This window comes from Amblyomma americanum, chromosome 7, assembly GCF_052857255.1.
Source record: "Amblyomma americanum isolate KBUSLIRL-KWMA chromosome 7, ASM5285725v1, whole genome shotgun sequence".
NCBI classification, from domain to species: Eukaryota; Metazoa; Arthropoda; class Arachnida; order Ixodida; family Ixodidae; genus Amblyomma; species Amblyomma americanum.
In genome coordinates, this window is record NC_135503.1 from 145,691,454 (window position 1) to 145,716,399 (window position 24,946).

The following is a 24,946-nucleotide window of genomic DNA, read 5'->3' on the forward strand; positions in this document are numbered from 1 at the left end:
GGTGCTCTATTTGCAGAGATCTAATTTACAACATATGACCTCTGTTTTGCCGGGAACATTCGAAGACACATCCCTCTTCATTTACAGTACAGCAGTGATCGTCTGTCTTCATTCAAATTGGAGTTCATTGGAGCCTTATTCGATCCTACAGTCTTTTTCCCACTGCACGTGGGCACCTTGGCAACATCATCTGTCTCCTCTGCCACTAACGAGCATGCTGCCTTGAGATGCGTGCCACCATACGGAACCCCTTTCTTTGTATTTCTTCAACATATTTACATGGATAACCTTCTTAGTGTAGTCAATAAATAACTCATAATCCATGTCGCTTTTCTTATGCGTTACATGGGAGGGTCCCTTCCATTGCATAAGTAAATTATTGTGATCCGCGGGTAAAAGAATGAGAACCCTGTCCCCTGGATTCAGATTTCTGTGCGTGACTTTCTTGTCATGGTATCCCTTATAGCATTCGCAAGCCCTTTCCAGGCTTTGATGTACAAGCCTGCATGTTTCCTCCAACTTGTCCCGCAACTCAAGAAAGTATGTCTATGTTGTCTTGAGATCTGATTCTGTGCTAGCCCACAGCTCCTTGAGTATTGCAATTGGACCTCTAACGGTTCCTCCATACAACATCTCGAAGGGCGAGAAACTAAGACTCATTTGCGGTATCTCACAGTAAGCGAACAAAAGAGCTGGGAGATATCTATCGCAATCAGTAGGTCTCTCCTGGCACATTTTCTTAATCATATTTTGAGGGCGCCGTTGAACCGCTCTACAAGCCCATTACACATGTAATGGTGAGGCGTTGTTAGCAACTGCCTTACTGACAAGAAGCGGTTAACCTTCTTCATTAGTTCCGACGTGAAGTTCGAACCCCGGTCACTCAAAATTTTTCTCGGGAACCCATAACGCGCAAACATCTCCACAAGACCCTCCGCCACTTCGATACTGTCAATCGGCTTCAATGGAGTAGCGTCAGGATGACAAATGGCCACGTCAACCAGACTAAACGCATATCTATTGCCTCTGGCGGAAGCCGGAGGGATTGACCATTCAATGTCAGTAGGCACTCTTTGAAACGGTAGGTCGATGGCTGGCATCTTGCCCAGAGGTACGGGACGAACTCTTCCCTTCGGAACTGTGCGCTGGCACACGTCACATGAGAGAACAAAGCGTTTATTGTACTCTGGACATTTGGCCAGAAGAACTCCTTGGTGATTCTAGACCGTGTTTTTTGAACACCCTGGTGTCCGGCCACAATGGCGACATGTCCTAAGCCCAACAATATCTCTCTCATTTCTTTCGGTAACACCATCTGTTGGACCTGCCTTGCTGATATAAATATGCATTCCCTGTGCAGAAGACCGTTTACAAATTGATATTCGAATGACGTACGACTCCTCTTTCTTTTCAGTTTTTCCCCGGCACTTTTGAAACACGCTTTTAAGCTCGGGTCTTCTCTTTGACTAATTGCAATTTCGCCTGGTGCTACGGTCAGTCAAATCGTAACGGGAGTATAGAGCGGACGCTGCGTTGCTCGGGCTGTCACTTGAGTTCTTGCTTCCACTGCCGATGAGAAACTTATTGCCCCATCACCCGCCTGAGCTGTCGTGGGCCTTTCCTCCTTTGGATGTTCTTCATTGGCAAGCATCCTCCACTCGCGATGGGGGTCTTCGATATTTCTTGCACCAGTAATGTTTCCCAAGATGAGATAGTAGATGGGCTGCTCTACGCATTTTGCCTCTACCTGTACAGTATAATACGGCGTGGACACTAGAATCCTGACTTCAAGAAGACACCTTACCGTGCTATCGACAAGAGTGACGGCCGATGCTTCTCCTGTAAGATCCTCGTCCTTCAAACTGTGTTGGCTCCACTGTCTATAAGCACCAATATAGGACAGTCCCCTGTTTGCCCAACCACCACTGTCATTGCTGCTTTCGACTTGAGTGTTCCGCTCACCACCTCATTTGCCCTCGGCGTTTGCTCTCCTTCCAGCTGAGGAACTTCAGGTAGTGTTACAAGTTCTTCCCGAGAGTCGTCAACGCATGCAGCTCGGTCCATGGTTCTGTTTTGGCACTCATTCAGAGTATGACCTCTTCTCTTACAACCTTGACACACAACCTGTTTCTCTTGAGCAACGCTACTAGTCCTACAGTCAGCTGCATGGTGTCCCACTATGCCGCAGAGAAAACACCTTACTGGCGCCTTAGATGCATTGCCATATGCTCTTGGTTTTGCCGCATCTGTCTCTAGGATCTTTTGGGTTTCCTCCTTTGCCTTACTGAAATTTCCTAGCCCTTGAGCTTCGAGGAATTGGCCTGTAGTGTCGGCGAACTCTTCCAATGAACACAACCTTCTTTCTTTCAGAAATAATGCTAGCTTTGAGCTGCAACACTCGAAAAATTGCTCTGTGACCTGCTTGCCACGCACCCCTTCAAAACTCTTTTCTGTGTTTGACATATCAAGCCACGTATCAAAATAGTTGGTTAGCCTGCAGGAAAACTGCTTAGCGGTTTTAGAATCCTCAGGTTTCGCGGTGCAAAATTTCTCAAGAAAAACCCTCTGCCGTAAGCCTGAATCTTTGGTGGAGCGCTTTTTCGAATTTATCGTAGTCCATGGAATCAGCAGCAGGCATCCTTCCAAACACATTCAGCGCCTCTCCGACTAAACACATGCTCAATGCCGTGCCCCCTTCACTGCGCTCCCAGCCTTGCCCCAAAGCTATCCGCTCGAATCGTTGCAGATATGCGTCCAAATCACCTTTTTTGTCATCGAAAGGAGCCATCAGCTTTATTGGGCAAACTCTGGCCGGTCTAGAAGATTCTGTACCCGCTAAGAAACGCGGATCATTGTCTGTGATCTCCTCATATCCTCCCGCGACATGCGCCTGTTTCCTACCAAATAAACGCCTCCCGTTCTATCCTTCTTTTCTCCTGATGAGCCTCGCGAGCTCTTCTAGCTTCTCGCTCTTCTCCCTCGCGAGTTCTTTTCCCTTCTCGCACTTCTGCCTCGCGAGCTCTTTTCGCCTCACGCTCTTCTGCTTCGCGAGCGTCTGCGCGTGCTTGAGCCCTTTCCTCTCTCTGCCTATCTGCCTCCTCTATCTGTTGGTCGCGGAGATGCACCCCCTCTTCCTTGCTTAACTCAAGCTTGAGCGCCAGTTCTAACGTTCTTGCCAAATCCATACTTTCTGCCGTCGAAATATCGAAAAAATCCGAGACGAAGCTAAAAAGAAACAAGGAAATGAATCCTGGCAAGCTCGCCACTTATCTTTGTCACGGATCTCTCCGGAGAACACTCGGACCGAAAGAATGGACTAGGCGACAGCTGTACCCACACAAATGCACCCTACGTGACCCACACACTCGAACACAAAACTAAGAAAACTAACACAAAACACAAAGGCTATAAATACACATGACCCGGGCACACTGTTACCAGCGTCTACTACTAGCGTTCTGCTGTTAGCGGTCGGCGTTCGTGCTCACGGTTGGTTCGCTGCGGATGCAGCATTGCATGGGTCCAGTAGCCGGCGTTGGGGTGGCGTTCGACGTGCTCGGGGTGGCGTAGCTGGTGGCATCGGTGGCTGCGTAGTACAAGCTCCAGCTCCAAGCGCCCGTGGAGGTGATGTCGGTGATGTTGGTGTTGGGGGTACCTCCCGGATGGGTGGCAACAGCGCTGGAGACACCCGTGGCCGTTGCAGGAGGTAGCGTTCTCTGTTGACTCCTGCAGCAGGCTCAGGAACAGTAGGAAGTCCGCGGTGCGAAGCCATACAACTCGAACTCAGCGGAACAGTAGCCGACGTTGCTCTCTTCCATCCGAGGTGTTGCTGACACGCCGGAGCCTTCGCTTCTCTGTTCTTTCTTCCGTGCTCGCTCTCCCTCGCGCTTTTATAGTTGTTTTGTTAGCCTATCAAAAGATGGCACATAGCCAGACCGAGGATCGGCCAAGAATGGGGTGGATATTCACCTGTACTCAGGTAATTAAAACGAAAAGCACGCGGGAAAGCAACACCGGAGGGTTCTTCCTAATGAACCGAAAAGGGAAAGTTTTGTTTTCAAAAATAGTATTAATAATAATAATTATAAACAGAGGGACTGAAACAGAATTGTTAATACAAATTGTAATAATTAACAGAAAAGAACATTTTGTGAAACTTAGCATGGCAGTTGGTGAGATTCTAGCAGGAAGTTTAGAACAGCGGTACAAAGATCTGCGGCTGAACCCATATGTGATGGCACCAAATGATAGAAAGAGCGGGCTGCTTAAACTAAGGCTAATGGGCCGCAACGGCGCCTCCAGCAACCTTCTTCTGAAAGAGGTGCAACAGCGACAATAGAGCAAAAAATGCTCTATAAATTCAGGCTCACGGCAAAACACAAAGGAGAGAGAGCGCCAAACTCGGTCGCACGTCCTCACCAGTGCCGCCACCACCTGCTGGCTCCAGGCCTCCGTCCCAGAATGCCGCCCCATAAGTGAAGACTTGGGCCGTGGGCGCAATCACAAGTTCCCAGGTGTGTCTGTCCAGACCACGCGCATCGAAGCAACCCCGTCGCCCACGGGCAATCTAGGCAAGGGCAAGCGAGGCGATGCACTTCCAAAAGGTAATACGTATAATAAACTGCACATCTCCAACCAAAAATGTTGACTTTAACCAACGTTTCGAAGCCGACTCGGCTCCTTCATCAGGGGTGACTGAGGCCAGTAGCAAGCGTCTTTTAAGTATGGAGGGGAGGGGGGGGGGGTGAAAAGAACGACAGCTGTGTCGCGAAAGTCGCGGGGGAGGGGAGAGGGGTTTAGGCTGTTAGTCACGCTGGCGCACTGCAGGGAGGTGCTGCATGGCGACTTTTTTTCGTTGCGTTGAAGAGCTAAGTCCCTGGGCATATACTGGGGGCAGGTTTCCTTTTCATCATCATCATTTATTGGCCCTTAAAGACCCCTGGAAGGGGCATTACATAAGAGGGGGGGGGGGAGCGGAACATCGAAAACAACAAAGTAGGTCACTGTCAAACATTGACACAATCAGTGATCAGCAGGATATATGCAACACCTTTAAATAAGTATCAACAAAATATAAAAACAGCAACAGTAAAGAAAAAACAGACGCAAACAGAAGCAGGCAAGGAATTCTCCACATCATGTTTTCAAATGGGATGTCAGCAACTGCCGAAACTTATATGGATCGGGTTCTATTACAATATGGTCTAGTCATGAATTCCATTCTTCAATGGCAAGAGGCAGGAATGACTTGTTGAATGCGTTAGAAGAGCCGTGCAGACGTAGAATGCTCATGGAGTTGAAGAGGAGGCGTGATGTTCGGAAAGGTGGAAGCAGAAGAGAATCCTGAAGCGAAGGAAAACAGAAGAATAGCTTATGAAATAATGACAAACGGGAGATTTTCCGTCTATACGTCAGAGGCTCCATGTCAAGCGATAATTTTATATTGGTAACACTGGAGTAGGTGTCATAGTTGGAGGAAATATATCGGGCTGCACGGTTTTGAATGGCTTCTAGGCTATCGATTTGGTAAGCCTGATGTGGATTCCAAATTTGGGAGCCATATTCTAGTTTGGTTCGGATTAAAGTTTTGTAAGTTAGACTGCTAATAGAGGGAGGGGAGAACCTGAGGTGCCATCTGATGAACCCAAGCGATTTCGATGCATCAGCTGCAATCTTCGTGATGTGCTCGGACCAAGAGAGCTTGTTGGTGATGTGAATTCAAAGGTAACGGTATGATTCAACTTGGGAAAGGGTGGTTGAGTACAACGATTCAACGAGCTCCTGTTTGTGCTAGTACTTCGTCTTGTGTCCCGTTCGTATTGCGCTGAGAGCGAAAATGAACACTTACCAATTCGCCCAAATTTCCGCCTTGCTGAGTACAACGAATATGCGTAGCTGAGGTTAGTGCGCTTGCGTATTACCTGCATGTATTTGCACTTCGATATATTCAGCTTCATTAGCCATGTCGAACACCAGTCTTCAATTTTGTTTAAATCATTTTGAAGCAACAGCTGATCATTGTGTGCGGTTATGCGACGGCACAAGACGCAGTCATCTGCGAAAAGACGAATGCACGATGAAATGCTCGAAGGAAGATCGTTTATAACAATTAAAAACAAAAGTGGGCCGAGCACCGAGCCCTGCGGGACACCAGAAAGAACTTCAGTTGTGGGCGAATGAACATTATCGATAACAGTGAATTGACAACGACCGGACAGCAAACAACGAATCCGAGTTAGTATCAGCGGGTCAACACACAAGCATGAAAGTTTGGCTAAAAGGCGCTGATGAGGTACACGATCAAAAGCTTTCGAGAAGTCGAGATATATGACATCCGTCTGAAATAAAGAGTCTAGATTTAAGTGAAGATCAGTTGTGAAATGGAAAAGTTGGGTTTCGCATGAGTAACCGGATCTGAAGCCGTGCTGGTTGGGAAAAAAGAAGCTGTTAGAATCAAGGTGAGATGTAACTTGTGAATATATTATATGCTCTAGTATTTTGCAAGCAATGCATGTTAGTGAAATCGGTTGGTAGTTAGAAGAATCAGAACGGTTACCTGCTTTAAAAACCGGTACTACCTTGCTCACCTTCCAGTCGTCCAGAATTGAGCCGGTAGCAATCGATTGTACGAATATTATTTGAAGAAACTGGCTTGATATGTCCTTGGTGCATTTCAGTATCTTGGATGATATATTATCTGGTCCCGGGGCGCTTGAAACTTTAAGTTTATCAATAAGATTTATAATCCCATGTGTAGTGATAATAACGGGCGGCATTTGTGAAAATGAGAACTTAGATAGGGGAGGGATATCTAAGGTCGGTTCATTAGTTAAAATTGTTTGAGTAAGATTGAAGGTAAGAACTAAATTAATAAACTCCTTCGATTGGCCACTGTGCGCCGATAAGTCAAGCCAGTTAACGTCAGGGAAGTTGAAATCGCCGCAAAGTAAGCACTTCGCACGGGGATAGCGGGCCCTAAGATCTAGTAGGATTGAATAAAATTAGTTAACGAAGGAAATGTCGGTGTCCGGGGCACGATAGCATGCAATTAAAATGATTGTGCTGGAAGGAAATGTTAATTTCAGTGCAACAATCTCATGATTTCTGATTAGTAAAACACAGAAAGAGGGCACACTCGACCTCACGAAAACAAGCACGCCACCACCCCTCCGCCCCACTCTGTCGCGCCTGTACACCGTGAAAGATTGCACATCGTGTAGCAACTCAACATTCGAGATATCGGAAGTTAACCAGGACTCATTAAATATTGCTACGTCTGTACTGCTATCATTTAGAAAGGCTTCAACAGCGTCTTTCTTCGGCAGATAGCTGCGAATATTGGTTAGAAGAAACGCTAAAGTATGATAAGTCGGTGCGCGTGGTGGCTGCGGCCGGGGGCGTGGCGGCGACCCGTAAGCGGGTGGCGATTGCTATAGTTGCACTTCCTCGACAGAATTTGTTTCGGAATTGTATATGAATTGTCTGTCATTCATGGTGAGCTTGTCGAATCGGATCTTAAAATTAGTGCTCCTTTCTTGGGCATAAGTGAAAAGCATTTTTCGAGCTGTTCGCACGCGTGTTGAATAATCATCACGAATTGCGCAAGACGTGTCTTTAAGCATGGGTCCCGCTGATAGGATTTTTTATTTAACTTTCAAACGCCCGAGTTTCACAATTACAGGGCGCTCTTCCTCTGCCTGAAATCGCCCTAGCCGGTGCGCTCGCTCAATTTCGTCAGGATTTACGGTAACACAAAGTTTCTCTCAGCAAAAAGAAATAATCTGGGTCACGGACTCTGCTCAGGTTTCGCCTTTTTATCCTTTATTCCGAAAAAAATCAAATTTGACCGGCGAAGGCGATTCTCGGCGTCATCATATTTGTTGGTGAGAGCGTTGATTTCAGTGGAGAATTTCTCGATGCTTGTCTTCAAGGTGCAAGAAGACGAGTCGTTCAGTTGGTTATTCTCGACAACTCTTTCCAGTGCGTCGACACGCGAAGACAGACGGCCGACCAGACCTTCTATATTAGTTTCAGCAGCGCGGATTAGCGAAAGTTCTGCAAGAATAGTGGTTTGGGACTGTTCTAGGCGGGACAGTGTGTGTGAAATAGATTCAAGAGATACAGGCTCGCCATCGCTCGAAGGCCCGGGACTCAGCTCCTCATCCCCCGACATGACAAGCAAGAGAGATACCAAATGGACATTGAGGCAAAAATAACATAAAGAACACAACAATATACGGTAGCAATCAAGCAGGTCCGAGGGGCACGACACTGCGAACAAAAAAGGACTACTGGTTCGGAGGCAACTAGCGAGAGGGAGGTAACTAATCTCCGCAAAAAGGAGCGGTTGCATGACCACCTTCGTCGTAGCGGCGTTCCCCGAATGGCCCCAGAAGAAAGGCGGTATTTGTAGGCAGGGCCAAGGTGCTGAGGTGGCAGTACTGCGTGGTTGCCAGGCGAAGAAGTCGACTGTAGCGGGATGCGGTGGATTCAGCCTGTCCTCTGCTGCTCTGTCGTTATCCACAGGAAGTTGTGTAGCAGGATCATTGGGTTGACGAGCGGTAGCAGGATCGATGAGGCCGAAACCGGAATGTCGCGGTGCAAAGGTGCATAGCAGCAAAGCCTGGGCAAAAAGGAGCGGTTGCATGACCATGTTCGTCGCAGCGGCGTGCCCCCATATGTGCGGTGATACTGTTCGGGGTGGTTTGGATATGCCAGTATTCCAGAAGGAGCTTCTTGTGGTAATTTCTTTCGGTTCCGAGGATGCGGGTTTCCTCAATGTTGATTCTGCGGTCGGAATCCTCGGAATATACGGCTACTGGATTGCGCTCTCTTGCGAATTTGTGGACGTGGTTTTTATATTTCCGAATTCTTTCTTTGAAATTTTTGGTTTCGCCGATGTAGCTTGCGTCGCAGTCGGCGCATGGAATTTGGTAGACAATGCCTTGGGCTCTCTCTCGGCGGCCGGTCTTTGGAAACAGGTAGGCAAAGCGCAGCAGTGTTTGTGGGCTTGTGCGCAACCTGGAGACCCGATTTTTTCAGGATTAAGGCGATGGTTTCGCTGACGCCTCCGACATAAGATAAAGGGACGTATTTTGGTGGTGGCGTTGGTCTTTTTGGCTTGATTTCTGGACGAATGTTGTGTTTCTGACGTCGAATGTTTTTTCGAATAAAGTCTTTTGGGTAGCCGTTCATGTTGAGTTCTTTGAATATCGTGCGTTGTTCTTTTTTTTCTGCCAAGTTCTGTGCTGCAGTGTGTCTCAAATGTTCGGAACAGCGTCTTCACCATTGATGCTTTATGGACTGTAGGGGGGTTCGAGGAGAAGTGGAGATACCGGCCTGAGTGGGTTGGTTTGCGGTATACAGAGAATTGAAGGTTATTGTCGTTTCGAAACACGATGACGTCCAAAAACGGCAGGTTGTTTTCTTGTTCCGCCTCTAGCGTGAACTGAATGTCAGATTCTACGGAGTTTAAATGACGAAGGAAATTTTGAGTCTCGGATTTTTAGATGACGGCAATGCAGTCCTCGACATACCTGAGGAAAATCTTTGGTTTCGTGTGGAATGAGCTGAGGGTTCGCTGTTCGACGTGTTCCATTGTTAAATTGGCCATGACGACAGAGATGAATGCTCCCATTGGTGTTCCTTACACTTGTCGCTAAAATTCCCCGTTTGACGAGAAGTATGTGTTTGATAGGCACAACTCCAGGAGGCGGCACACATCATTTACACTCAGCGGTGTTCGTGCGCTGAGTGTGTCGTCGCGTTGCAGGGCGTCACGGGTAGCGGCCACCGCAAGCTTCACGGGGATGTTTGTGAAAAGGGACACCACGTCGAAGGACACAAGGCATTCGTCGGCCTCAGGGGTCGCTTGGGACACCAGTTCAATCAAGTGACTGGAATAACGGATATGGGTCGCTGTTTTTCCTGCGATTCGGGATATTAGTTTGTGAAGGTATTCTGACAACGAGCGAAGAGGGAAACACCGGAAGTCGAAAATCGGGCGCAAAGGGATCCCCGGTTTGTTGACTGTGAGCAGGCCGTAGAATGCTGGGGCCGATCCGTTGGTGCTCAATAACTGAAGGTAGAGCTTTCGGAAGGTGAGGTGTTTTTCGAATGCTTCTTTCAATGTTTTGTTTAGCCTTGCTTGCGTAGTGGTTGTGGGGCCCTTTTTCAATTTTGCATATTCTTGACTTATGAGTAAGGTGGATATTTTCTCTTCGTAGTTCCGTTTGTCCAGAACGACTGTTGTGTTGCCCTTGTCCGCTGGGGGGATCGATATGTTAGTCTCTGTCTTGAGGTCTTGCAGGGCTTGCCTTTCGTCCGGATTTAGGTTTGATTCTTTTCGGTGTGCTTTCACTGAATTGAGTACACCTATTGTTTTGAGCCTGACCTCTTCTCGTACACCAGGTTCCAGTTGCCGGATACCGACTTCAAGCGCCGATACGATTGCTGGAAGGGGGGGGGGGGGGTCTGTTAACCTGGAGGTTGAATTTGTGTCCCTTGGCTAGGATTGACGTTCCGGCGGTTGTGAGCTTCCTGGAGGAGAAGTTGGCGACCAGGTCACAATTGTCCGGTGGGGGTTGTTCGGGCAGGCGTTGAAGTTTCGACAACTTCTCTGTCTGCTTGGTGCGGTGTTTGTCGGCTTCTGATGATGAGGTTTCTTTGGCAAATGCCTCGATAGACGTCACTAGGTTGGGCATCTTGTGCTCGAGTTGTCGGCGTGCGAAGAAGGCGTCGATTTCTTTCTTCCTAATCACGCTACGGCACTCATGTATCCGTGTCTTCACTAGGTGCTGTTCTGCCTTGTTGATGATGTTTCGTCCTTCCGGTGTGGGGACCAGGCGTTGTAGTCGTAGGCTCTGGTGTACCCAAAAGGCTTTATTCAAAAAACCATTCGACGTCAAAAACACAACATTCGTCAAGAAATCAACGCACAAAGACAAACGCCACCACCAAAATACGTCACTTTACCTTATGTCGGAATTGTCAGCGAAACCATCGCCCCAATCCTGAAAAAATTGGGTCTCCAAGTTGCGAAGAAGCCCACAAACACTGTTGCGCTTTGCCTACCTGTTCCCAAAAGCCGGCCGCCGAGAGAAAGAGCCTAAGGCATTGTCTACCAAATTACATGCGCCGACTGCGACGCAAGCTACATCGGCGAAACCAAAAATTTCAAAGAAAGAATTCGGCAACATAAGAACGACTTCCGCAAATTCGCAAGAGAGCGCAATCCAGTAGCCGAACATTCCGAGGACACCGACCATAGAATCAAGTTTGAAGAAACCCGCATCCTCGGACCCGAAACAAATTACCACAAGAGGCTCCTTCTGGAATCCTGGCATATCCAAACCACCTCGAACAATATCACCGCAGAAAAGGAAACCTGCCCCCAGTATATGCCCAGGGACTTCGCTCTTCAACGCAACGAAAAAAAGTCGCCATGCAGCACCTCCCTGCAGTGCGCCAGCGTGACTAACAGCCTAATCCCCCTCCCCTCCCCTGCGCCTTTCGCGACTCAGCTGTCGTTTTTTTTACCCCCCCCCCTCCCCTCCATACTTAAAAGACGCTTGCTACTGCGCTCAGTCACCCCTGATGAAGGTGCCGATTGGGCTTCGAAACGTTGGGTTAAAGTTAACATTTTTGGTTGGAGATGTGCAGTTTATTATAAGTCTTCAAGCCCAACGAGACAGGTAAATCTGTCAAAATGTTCAGTTTTCAAAAGTTAATACGAAGCCGCAAAAGCAAATACAAGCGCCGTCACCCGACTATGCCGCCGGAACCGAAAGTCGGGCTAAGGTTGAGATTATAGTGAACTAGAATACCTATCTAGTGGCGCGAACGGAGGCGCGCGGCAGCGTAGCGGCTGAGGCACAACGCCTCTCCTCGCCGCAAGGGGCGCTACTGCGCCTTTTTCTAGCCCTGCGTTGCCACTGCCGTGCTGCTTCTCACATGCGGAACGGCTCTCCGGGCGCTGAACTGGCTGAACCGAAGTGTTTTATCTGCGTTCTACGTTTCGGCGTGGCTCCTCGAGCTGTAAACTGTGAGTGATCCGGAGAAAAATCGTCTCGCTTATGTGAAGTTCATGCTATAAAGGCACTACAGAGAGGCACGATGCCGAAAAGGAAGACGGACTCCCATTGCTTTGCTCCGGGCTGTCGGAGCGGTTATCCAGGAGCTCCTAAGGCGTCTTTGTTCGCCGCTTCCCACGGACGACGAACTTAGGAAGAAGTGGGAGCGCAATCTGCGAAGAGATGACAAACCTTTCACTGAGTCCTCAGCGGTCTGTGAGCGCCACTTTGAGCCCGAGTGCATATTGCGGGACTACATACACATCATAATTGGCTCCGAAGTGCGACTTCCCCATGGGAAGCCGTCACTGAGACATGGTGCGGTGCCTACCCTCCAGCCTGACTGTCCGTCTTACCTTTCTGTCCGAAGAGCGAAACAGAGGCCAGAAAGAAGGCTAGCAACAGCAAGCGACAGGACGCACAGAATGAAAGTGCAGATGTCGCGCAGGAAGCGCTACGTCAGCCTTTAACAGATGTTTCGATTTCCGAGATGAACGCACTAAATGAAGCTGCAGGCCCCACCGAGTGCGAGCCCTTCAGAGTTAACATGCTTCGAGGTGTGATGCTTCCCTCAAAAATCTGGTGCCGGCTAAATTGCGACAGTGACGCCAGCGTGCTCTTCTCGACAACATCGATACGAAGAGACACCAAACTTGAAATTCACGAGAAATCCGTGCTGTTCTGCGCATATGAGGACAAAATGTCTGCGCAAATGTTTCTTTGGGGTGCCTTGTGTGGAGACTTCACTATTGATTCACTCACTGCCGCGAATCGTGTTCTGCGAGAAGCTGATGCCAGCACTACCTGCAGAGGGGCCATGACAAGTGTGGAGTTTAGGGGCATGTCGCACATTCTAACACCGAAGCTACGGTCTGCAGCAGCCACATTGGAGGTTTTGTCTTCAGCACAAGGTGCCTGGGAAAGGTTTCCTCACAAGGTAATTTGTACATTGCAACCTTTATTGCTTTTGGCTTCTCTGTTCCAATATTTCACATGTAAGTCATACATATACATATACACAGAGTTTTTTTTTTAGGTGCACTTTGTGAAGAGTGGAAGTCCACACGAAAGTGCCTTCTTAGTAGAAAGTCGCGTACCTCAAAACCGAGGCTTCATGTATCTAAAAAAAAAAGTTACTGCTAAGCGACTAAAACTGGAAAAACAAAAGGCAGCACGACTTCGAAACCGTGCATCAACCATGCAGGATCAGCTGGCAGCAATGGAGGCCAAAAATGCAAGGATTTCCGAAGACGACTTTAATGAGAGAATAGCAAGCCTTCCAGCCAAACAGCGTGAGGCAGTGCATCATGTTTTTAAAGCTTCGCAACGTAAAACTACTCATGGCATGAGGGATTCAAACGAGTGGGTGCTTGAGTTTCTGATGATGAAAATGAAGAGCCCCGCACTGTATGAGCACCTTAGAAAAGAAAAAATACTTGCCATCCCCAGCAAAACAACTCTGAGGAAGTACCTAAAGTCATACAAGACAGGCTTTGGTTTCAACATGAAAGTATTTGACGTGCTGAGCGAAAAGACTAGCTCAATGGATGAGTTCAGGAGACATGGAGGTGTCATTGTAGGCGAAATGAAGTTGTCTGAACACTAGTCGGTCACTACTACGGGTCACATCGAAGGTTTTGTAGATCTTGGCCCTTTTACATTAGAAGAAGATAAACACACTGTCTGTGACCATGGGATGGTTGTTATGTTTATCCCATTTGTTGGCAAGTGGACTCAAGTGCTCGCAGCATTTGCCATGAAAGGAAACATAAAAGGAGCTCTACTCACAAAAATAATGCTGGAAGCTGTGATTTTTTCAGAAACGGCAGGTTCGAAAGTCGACTTTATCACGTCTGACGGAGCCACCTGGAATAGGAAGATGTGGAATATGATGGGCGTCCGTGCATCTTCAACAAGCACGAAGTGTGGTGCTCCACATCCCATGGATCCAGAACGTCAGCTCTATTTTCTGTCGGACTTCCCTCACTTGATAAAGTGCCTGCGCAATGGCTTGCTGGCTTCCGACTACCTGCTGCCAGAGGGTCGTGTAAGTACTGTACACAGGTTCAACCACATTTTTTACTAGGAAGAGAACAACTATGTAACATATTTTTTTACATTTCAGGTGTCGCTGAAAAGTGTCCGCAGAGCCATTGCTCTTGATGGCAAAAATGTTGCATTATAAGCCCTGTACGGGATCACATCTAGCCACACAAATTCCAACAGTTTTGAGGTTCAGAGGGTGTCTCTAGCCCTTCAACTCTTGAGTGACAAAGTCGTTAAGGGGCTGCAGCTGCACAGGGCTGAGATTGACGAGACCTGCGGGAACATTTCGGCTACTCTACATTTTTTTGAGTGAGTAGCAAAACTTATTTCTTTGCTGCTGAAAACTTTTCCATCGTAACGACCATAAGACAGTCTTGTTGTATGTATTGTTTCCTGATTTGTGCTAATCAACTTATTTCTGTTTCAGGACCATCCCTGATCTGATCCATGTGATGACATCTCGCTTCACTACCGAGGCTCTGCGTCCCAATTCTCCATCTGTTGAAAAGCTTCGCTCATTTTTGTTGCTGCTGAGTGCATGGGAAAAACACACTAATGGAAAGGAGGGCTTTTTAAGCCAGTCCACAGCTACAGGACTACGTGTTGCACTGTCTAGTGTGCTGTCATTGTTGGAGTACTTAACAGAACGTGCAGGCTTCAACTACCTGATGACCAGTAGGCTAAGCCAGGATCCAGTTGAACATCTTTTTGGAATTGTGCGCCAGTCTTCTGGGTGCAATACCCACCCAACACCACAGCAATTCATAGTTACTGTGAACTGCCTTACATTCAACAACCTTGCGCACTCTGTTTCCACGGGAAACTGCAAGCCTGGCATTCCCAGTTCCCTTTTGGATGCAGATGCTGGCCAGCAAAGCTCCCATAGTGGCAGGCAGGAACTTGTTGATAAACTGCTAGATACAGGCAACATAGATGCAGCAAATGCAGTGAATGAGGGGTGTAGTTCTCTATAATTAAGTCGCCGCGGTGGCCCGGTGGTTATGGTGCTCGGATGCTGACCCAAAAGACACCGGTTCGATCCCGGCCGCACCGATCGCATTTTGATGGAGGCGATATGCTAGAGGCCCGTGTACTGTGCGATGTCAATGCAAGTTATAGCACCCGGGTGATCGAAAATTCCGGAGTCCTCCGCTACGGCGTCCCTAATAGTCTGAGTTGCTTTAGGACGTTAAACCGCGTGGTATCAAAATATAATCGCAGGTAAACAATATCAGCCTGATAAAAGATGCATCTAGACAACTAACATCCACCGTCAAATCCGTGAGCCTCTCTCATTGTCCGACGCCCATTCTCGCTAGCAGACGGTATACGACGACGCGGTTTTTCATCATCGCCGAAATGCTCAAAGGGTCACGGCGGGGGAAAAAAGGTGCCTATAAAGTTACGTTGAAGCTAGTTGAAGCAAATGACATGCATGTTTTTTGACTACAGGCGTATTAGTGAACCACACTGTAACAACGACTCGGAGAAACACACACAAGCTCCAGCGACGACGCCGCTAGAAAAAGCGCAGTGGCGCCACCTGGTGGTTTCTACGCCAAACGGCACGCCCGCGCTCTTCCGTTCGCGCCACTAGGATAGTTCTAGTTCACTATAGTTGAGATGAACGGCTTACTGAAACCACTTTACAAAGGCGACCAAGAGCCCTCGCTCTTGTTGTATGGTGAGGCACCGCCTACCGGCAACCCCGAGATCTACCGAGAGAGTTTGGTGTCAGACGACACTTCAACGTCATTACAGCGTGATGATGCCTACTGCAAATCAAGATGCGCTGATGAGAAGAACCTTTACCCGGGCTCATCGGAGCAAGTTCTGCCTTTCTCAAGAAATTCGACCCCATCAGGGAAGCTCTGAAAATGTGCAGAAGATGTGATCACCATCAAATTCGCGCGGACGTTACCACGCTCAAGGAGCACCTAGCTGGCCTGATGACAACCTGCAAAGCGAAGCACGAGCTAGACGAAACCAGCGTTGTTGGAACTGCGTTCTATCCAGACGGCGCCAACATGGCTGGTGCCAACAACTCTTCAAAAAGCATGCCGAGTCCTCTCTGACTAGGTCGACTGCTTCAGAGCTTCAGCCTTCCGAGATTTTTGGCCCCGCCCAGCTGTACTGGAGTTTGCGGCCACTGCGGTGGGACGGCGTTACATCAGGCTGCCGTACTCCCCGGCTGGCCTCCCTGGACTCGAACACCTGGACCGTCGCACTGCGTTGTACTAGACTTACTTTCTTCCACCCCCCCCCCCGCCCCCCACCCCGGTGGAAAGTGGTTGCGGGAATAAACGCCCAGGGCTCGGCATACGCCATCCAAGTTCCCTGCGTGGAAGATGAGGCGCGGGGAGAGCGCGAAGGAGCCTGCCCCCGCAGACAAAGATAAAGATTGGAGGCAGCCGGCGGTGTTCCTTCGGCTCTCCGACATTGTGTGGTTTCCTTCGGGCGGGACCGTCGTCCCGTTGCAATATAGGGTAAAATATGCAGCTTCAATGTTTGTTCTGTAGGTACCCTGATCCTACGGTCCTCGGTCAGAAAGTAGCTCATCACCGGGGTGAGGCGACTGCTAGCGAAGGTCGTAGAATACTTTCAGCTTTAATAAGACAATTGAGGATTACACGAACACGTGCAAGAACTAAAGAGCCGACAACGCGATCGCGGCGTCAAACAAAAACGCGTCTTTGTAGAACCTGGTCTGGCTCACCTCACCGCTAACGCACCAGCCGCCGTAAGACACGCTTCGCTCCCAGCACACTATGTAGTACACCAATTCGCCCGTCCCGGGGCGCTTACGCGCCGCGCACCGACGCCCTCGCTTGTCCTCGCTGATAGTCTACATACCCCCGGCCCGCTGCCACGCCATCTACAAGTATCTTTTCCAAGGCCATCCACCCTATTCATAAGCGTTGGTCCCGGGGCCCAGAAACCAACATCTATTCTTGCGGAGGTAAGAAGTTTGGGGCGATGCGGTGTTCACAGCTGGCATAGGACAGGGCTATTTGGAGAGACATGGGAGGGGCCTTTGCCCTGCTGAGGGCGTTGTGAGGCTGGTTATTATTATTACGACTTGCGCCACAAAGGATTTTGCAATCTAGGTGGCCAATGTCCGTGCTTCTTTTGTGCTAATGCCGACCGGTCAGAATAGACACCGCCAGCATTTGAATACATGTTTTATATAGACCCGATGTATATCCTGGTGATGGAGCTTACCATAATTTATAAAACAACACAGCAATCCAGGTTGATATGGCTGGTGAGGACTTCCATGGGGATTTTTTTCCTTTAAACGAACAATAGTTCACCATTACTTCACAATATGCATGGAAATGGGTTATAATTTCCCTCGCCAGTAACGTCGCGTGATTTCTGTTGCCCTTGAGCCCCATTAATCATCCTCAATCCTTGGCCACCACATTGTTTCTTCCCATTATATTTGTATCATATTTCACAGATTCGTTAAGTAAAGAAACGATAAAGTCAAATCTTCTGACCCTGCTCAGGAGGGGCTGCGGTTAACCACACATGTAAATTGTTTACATTTCTGAACCTAGTATTCTGCGTAATTCCGCCATTGCACCAGAACTAAGATGTAGCAAGCACGCCTCCTATAAAGCTGTGGAAACCGTGGTCACGTACAAACAACCAATACTGCCACTCTTTAGAGGTTTCAATGCGAAAGGAAAAACCTAGAAGGATGCATAAAATACTGTTCATGTTACATTGTATCGATTTTTAGATCATATACCAACCACTGCTCCTTATCTCCCAACTGAATCCCTTTAAAACCTTCGCAGTTCGCCTTTAGTTAACAGTATGTTAAAAGCTCCTGGGGAAATTAGCATGTAAAATTTCAATGACACAGCAGCCATTTTCTTCAAAACTTAAATTGTTGATCCATTCATTATCTTCTTGCAGTCTTCTAGGCGTCCTCTGTTCCGGGAACGTGCTGACCCTGGTTTAATTAGGCCACATAGATTTCTTTTGCGACCGTCTCGTAGTGCTTTGATGGATTCTAAATTGTAATTATTCAAATCAGTTTCGGTTTCGCTCAATGATTAATCGAAATAAACTATCGACGATGGTAAATTAGCCAGTGACTGCTTACTGAGTTTCTCAGAGATTTTGATTCAGGTATACCTGCCCTGTCGAATATATTGTTAGGTACTCGCATGAATAGACCTGTTTTGGTTTAATCCCCACTTTTCATTCAATTCTCTGCGAGTATTCCAGTAGAACCCTTGCTCTATTGGGCGCCCTAAACTGGCTACCTTCGGTGTGCCACTACTTCCAAAACTTCTTCGATAGCTTTTTGTAATATTTTTAGGTGGCGTTGCGCTCGACGCAGGAAAAAAAACGAAGTCGATGCCCAAAGTATTCCTCCCAAAAGCTTCAGACTTCCCCTTTCACGTAGTCATTGACGGCCCTATCACTACACTGCGATGCATCGTGTGATAATGCAGCGGCAGTTACACGATGTAAATGTCAGAACCCAAACAAGGAGAACCATCAGGTGTATTTTACGTCAAATGCATGGTTTTTCTTCTGTCAACGCACAATGTTCTAATTTTTTATGTAAAAAGTTTCCACGGAAATTACCATGTAAAGTATCAATAGACATAGCAGCCATTTCTTTCAAAATTTAAATCGTTGATCAATTCATTCTCTCATCGCAGTTTTCCAGCCGGCCTTTTTTCCGTGAACGTGCTGGTCCTGGGTTAGTTAGGCTACATAGCTTTTTTTTTCTAACCGTCTCGCGGCGCTGGAAGGGATTATAAATTTTAATTGCTTGGATTTTTAAGGGGACTTTTAGAAGAAACAAATCTTGCCATGCATATGCAGTCCACCGCGTTATATCAAACGGAGCGCTATTAAAAAAAGGAGAGCGCTCTTACAAGTTGGAAAATACGGAAAAACGAAATAAAGTTCTCTTCATCCCCCAACGGATTTCGTGAGTGAAATTCGCACCCTGACACCCCCTATCTGTGCAGAACTCTGAGACTAAGCTTCACCACTATTCGCTTCCAAACGATGACAACCGGTTGCTTTAGGTTAGGACGTCGCGACTGTTATTGAGTGTTGGGGATAGATTTAATGCCTTTTTCTTACCGCTAAATGATTCTTCGTCATTTGGCTTTGATTAATCAAGTTTCCTCAAATACGCTCCCGCTTGTCCGCTAAACGGTGTGAATATATGAACGCTGTTTATTTTAGTTGCCCATTAAACTACAATTCTTATATTTTGTGGGAGTCCAAATAATATGCGCAGCGCAGAGCTGAAGCCTGTGCTACGTTATTCATCACAGGGTGAAGAAGTGCAGTGTCAGTATGTGCTTTACTGGCCACGCCAAGAAAGAGATGCCTCCGAAGCATCAATCTTGAAATCAAGAAAAAGTCCCCGCCAGTGATTTGCAGACTTTCGTTGCTACGCTGGCCCAGTGTGATATGCACCATGAGAAAGTTGTATGGTTTGTATTTGGCCCATTCCTTTGAACTGCTCGCGGGCATGCTGGCGGTGTGTGCTCGATTACTCGGAATAAATACTACTTGCCGACAATTGTGTTTCGTGCGTTAGCAGTGTGTTCCTGTTTAGAAAAAAAAACCTCTCAGTGCGAAGCCTCCACCGAGCACCGCGTAGGCCCGGAAATTGCTTTAAAATCTAGACCAGCTAGTGAATGCCCACCATACGAGCGCAATCGATTAAAGTGTGTCTACTGACTACGGGTCTCCACACCCCATAAAATCAACTGCTACTCTCCAGAACATTCCATCCACCAAAAAGCTATGAAGGAATCAGTTTTGAAAAACACTGGGAAGGCGATCAATGGCAACGCGAAATACAGAATCAATACTCCTACTACAGATTTGTCATATCACATTTTGGGATTGCCTGTGCGATTTTTGCATGTCATCGTCTCTTTAGTCATCTGCTTTGTGCTGTGCTCATACGTATGAATGTATGCGCTTTTGGCTCCAGCTTTCTTATCCTTGTCTTTAGTCTTAACTGTGCTCTGAATATATGTTGTAGCGCCTTTGAACGAACTTCCTTAATCTAGCTATGGCCTATGGTTTAGGGGTGTAATGCCCTAAGGCGACCCAGGCTAAGGTCCCGGGAAGCCGTAGTGAAGGGCTCCGGAAATTTAGACCACCTGAGGTTCTTTAACGTGCACTGATATCGCACAGTACGTGGGCCTCTGGAATTTCGCCTCCATCGAAATTCGACCGCCGCGGCCTGGACCGAACCCGCGTCTTTTGGGTCTGCAGCCAAGCGGCATAACCGCTGAGCCACAGCGGCGGCCCTTAAGCTAGCTACGCGTCTGCTTTGTCTTTGTCTTCATTGCATCCCCTCTATTCTCGGCAACTGCACTCATTTCCAAGGTGATCCATGACCAAGAATAGTGAAGCCAGTATCTTGGATAATAGCTGGAAATCAACCTTTTTTTATTGAGGGTTGGTAAATATATTTTGGCATCAAATTTGGATCGGAGAGAGCAAGTCTGGTGAAAAAAAGCTCAGTACCTGCTAGGAACTCGAACTTCATCATAAATCTTACTCCTCTTGAGAGAAAGCAGGCTACGACATTTGTTCCATGTATCAGACAAGAGGTAAAGTAGACCCAAAGAAAAACAAAACAAAAACACCCGGAAACCTAGCAAGGCATAAATAGTGAGCAAAGTGTTAGGATTTACTTATATTTTGGCGGCTTTACACTTCATCCACTTAAGACCGACTGGTTTTCCTTGGCGACCCTGCACATTACTCTAGCCTGTGGTTGTAAAGTCTTCGGACAGCGACCTTTCTAACCCTATGTCCTCCAACTTAGCAGTCTCCTAAGAATGAACAAACGTTTTCCGCACTCAGAAAAATCAGAAATTAATAAGCTTCTTCGGCTAATGTCCGTTTTTCGTACTGCAATGACGACAGTCTTCAGTGTAGCAGTATTTGTGTATCATAATTCATAGCCCAAACCAACGCTACTCGTCAGAGCGTAGCCTCATAATCATGCCGGTCTTTTTGTTGAGGATATTTGTGCGCCTTTTCCAAGAAATGGCTCGAAGTTTTGCTAGGAGGCTCAGAAGAAACAAAATAAAAGGCCGACAATCATTTGTTTTACAATTGCAGGAAAAAAAAGCCATGTTTGCAAATTGCGCGGACTTCAAAGGGTCTGACAACAATATTCAGAGTATTTATACTGTATCCATACTGCAAAAAAAGAAACTTCTCTGGGACGGATGTATAGAGAAGAGAGAACGCTGAAAATAAATACTTCATTAATCCGCGATAAGCTTAATATTGACAAGGATCTTTTATTTTGGCACGGAAGCCAAAACGGAAGCATGCAAATTCGCCAAAGTGGCTCTCGCACTCACACAACGGCCATGCTGAGTCATTCTTTCAACTCAAAGGATTGGCGTGCGACCCAAGCGCCGTATTAGAAGCTCAGGTTGATTAATCGTAATCCCCGCCGCCTTAGAAATAAAAGCAATTCACCCGAAGTTTTGTTACTGAAACAACCCTCATATTACAGTCAACAGTGACCGGACTACATGGCGAAATATCTGATGATATTTTTCCACCTTCCTAAGAAGTGCTCCGAAAAGACAGGCTCACCGCGGATGGTGACAGAGCCGTAATGATCAAAAATGGCATATCTGCCCTTCTTTTGGAAGATGTCTCTTCCACTGAATGCTTGCGCGTGGATATAAGTGCTTGGGGACGCAGCTTTAGTGTTAATGGGAGAGTGGGGACACAAACCACCGGATGCTATATGTTCCAAAGATGACAGGATTAAATCATGAGGCGCGAAGCGAATAAGATTATATTCGATTGCCATCAAAAGAATATATTGCTAGGCGACTTTAATCTGCAGCACGCGGTACACGAGGGAACACTGGTGCAGGAAGCTTGCAACTTAATTCTTCATTCATATTTTTAGCCACGAATTTTCAGAATATTTCAATTGCGTTCAAGAAGGACTGTCTGATACCCGCTTGGCGAGCGTTAGCCTGCCACTCATGCAGGTCACACTAAACTATTCCTCGGTGCTTTGCTAAATTATTATTTTCATGCCGATAAAGTGTCGATTACAGAAGACATGGCAAGCTGTCTTGTTGATTTTAACACGACTGGCGTCCATTATCTCTGAAACGAGTTCAAAATTATATACCACTACTTCATGATAGAATTGAAACCGAGTTACAAAAAGAAAGTTCTCAAGCGCACAGATTGAATAACGCGCAAATTACACTTGCTAAATGCAAGAAAAAGTTCAAAGAAACGCCTGACCCTATTAAAGTAAGGGGCACGGAATTCTCTTCATCACAGAGTGAATGCAGCAAAATGTTACTAATTTAATACTTCACTGTTACCTACATCAAAAATAACCTTAGAAAATTCTGCAAGCATAAGAAAGAGAAATAAAACCGATTTCGCAAATAACTCGAAACAGACGTCTTTGTGTTTCATCTCCACCGAAACGCGGTCGCCGCGGTTGGGTTCGGGCCCAGGTACTCCGGATCTAATGAAGAAACTCATGAGGAAGTCATGTGGAAACCGTGAAGAAGAAGCGCTTCCTAGGGCTCCAGCACAATGACCTCATGGTCATTTTGCCCACACTACAACGAAATATTTTTGAGCTCGCAATGCTGCTCTTTATTGGGTAATATTATTTACCTTGTGCTTGGCCAACCAGCTAGATGACCCGGATTCAAATACGCCCTCATTTCGATAAACGCAAAAATGAAGAGGCGCCTTGTGCTGTGCGATGTGTCCACATTTTAAGACTCACTGCTGGTCGAAACTGTTCCACAGGGCGCCACTACGACACCTCTTCCTCTTTTCTTTCACTGCTTGCCTAGCCATTTACATCGCAGCACGGTTCCGGCGCCAACCAAGAAGTGAGGGAGTTGCAGTGCGCTTTCTATTCCTCGAAAGCTCGAAACGTCTTATACCACCACCACCACCACATCTCGGACCCGCCGCGGTGGCAGAGTGGTTAGAGCGCTCGGCTACTGATACAGAGTTCCCGTGTTCGAACCTGACCGCGGCTGCCGCGGTTCGATGGAGGCGAAACGCTAAGACGTCCGTCTGCTGTGCTATGCCAGTACACCTTAAATATACCGAAGGCGGTCGAAATTATTCCGGATCTTTCCACTACCGCACCTCTTTCTTGTTTCACTCCCACCTTAATCCTTTCCCTTACGTAGCGGTGCAGATGCCCGCCCATATGTGAGACACATACTGCCCAATTTCCTTTACCTAAAAACCAATTTTAAATTTTTCACATCGGTGGACACCTCTACCGCTCCTTAAAGCATGCAACTGAGGGTTGCTTCCTTCTCATATCCATCCTCATATCTAGTTGACATGTTCGTTGAGAATAGTTACACCAGCTTTACTTTCCCCCAAAAATTTCTTCACCTTCATTCCACTTATAATTCCTCATTTACCTTCTACATGAGAGGAATGTTGTGCACCCAGATGAAAAACATTTGGTTTTTAAAGAAGGAAAGGGCGCAGTAACTGCCTTACTTATCTCTGTAGACACCCTAGCACCTAGCTGCGCCATAAGGGGGACTGGGTAAAGCAGGGAGTGAAAGATAAAAGGAAGAAAGAGGTGCCGTGGAGGAGGTTGCCGGTATAATTCTCACCTCCTAGGGATTTTTAACGCGCAATGACATCGCACAGCACACGGGCGCCTTTTGCGTTTCGATTCCGCCGAAACTCGGCCGCTGCGGTCATCCTCAAACCCGGGTTCTCCAGCTCTGTAGACTGCAGCAAAATTCGCTTCATGGGAACTACGGAGGTGCGGAGAGGAGGAGGGGGAGGGGGGGGTTAAGTGCTGTGTGCTAAGGTGCTTCTCTGTGTAAAATGTGTTCATCACCATTGGTTGTGCTTAGATCGTACAATATATACCTCACGGGTGACTGTAAAAACTACCGCAGACGGAATGCTGTCTTGTGCCGTTAGGAGTGCTTGATATAGCACCGCCGTTAAATCGAACGGGTAAACACTGCTTTGGCACTAGTCTAGGCACGGAGCGTCCCTCCCTTCTCTGTTGGCATGGATTTTTACCAGGAACTGCAGAATTGTGCACAGACTCGAAAAGCAGTCTGTAAGCAAAGTTTTGATATTAACTGCACTTGCCGGGTGCAGTTTCCTTTTTCTAGGCCCCTTACAGCTGCTGATGGGTGTGGTGTTTGGCGACAGCATCTCACCTTATGTTGATCACGAATATTGTACAGCATAGAGGTGTTTCCTTCCTGGTACACCTAATTCGCTTACGGTGCGATTCGGTATCTCGAAACAATCATGAGTAATTAAGCAATCATGCAGATGCAGTGCAGCCTGTATCAGTGAACTCACTGTTACCACAGAGAAGCACGCAATGCTAAAACTAAAAACTACCTACAGGCACGGTAACGTTTATGGTCGCATGTCACAGGAAAGTCGGCGTCATCGTCGGGGTCGTTAGCTGTAAGCGAAAAATGCATGTAAAAATCCTAGACATGCAGCCTGGGTGACACATTGGTCAAGCGACATGCCCAACGTACTTTCAGCCAACTGCAAAGCATGGCCGATGGCAATTGATTTAGTAGTGGTGAGGGGTTGCTTGCGAGGAGAATTCTGCTCACAAGATCCACCGGTGGCAGCATCAGCCATCGCAGTGCAGTGCTGCACTATATATGCGCTGCGCCACTGTGAAAGAAAGGCATAAGGGGACTCCAAACGGTCTGTGTATGTAAATTAGAGAAGAGCTAATTCCTTAAATACGCAATAACACATTTCGAAACATACATTCCGAACCCCACTGCGGCGGC

General features: G+C 47.4%; 1 protein-coding gene across 2 annotated transcripts in view; it reads right to left on the reverse strand.

The window, feature by feature from the left end:
* LOC144096658 (phospholipid-transporting ATPase ABCA3-like) overlaps window positions 1-24,946 on the reverse strand; it is a 203,036-nt gene that overhangs the window by 62,458 nt on the left and 115,632 nt on the right. For both annotated transcript variants that reach the window (XM_077629489.1, XM_077629490.1), the window contains one exon: window positions 4,420-4,567. In XM_077629489.1, the coding sequence (XP_077485615.1) occupies window positions 4,420-4,567 (148 nt within the window). The remainder of the gene's footprint in view (window positions 1-4,419; window positions 4,568-24,946) is intronic.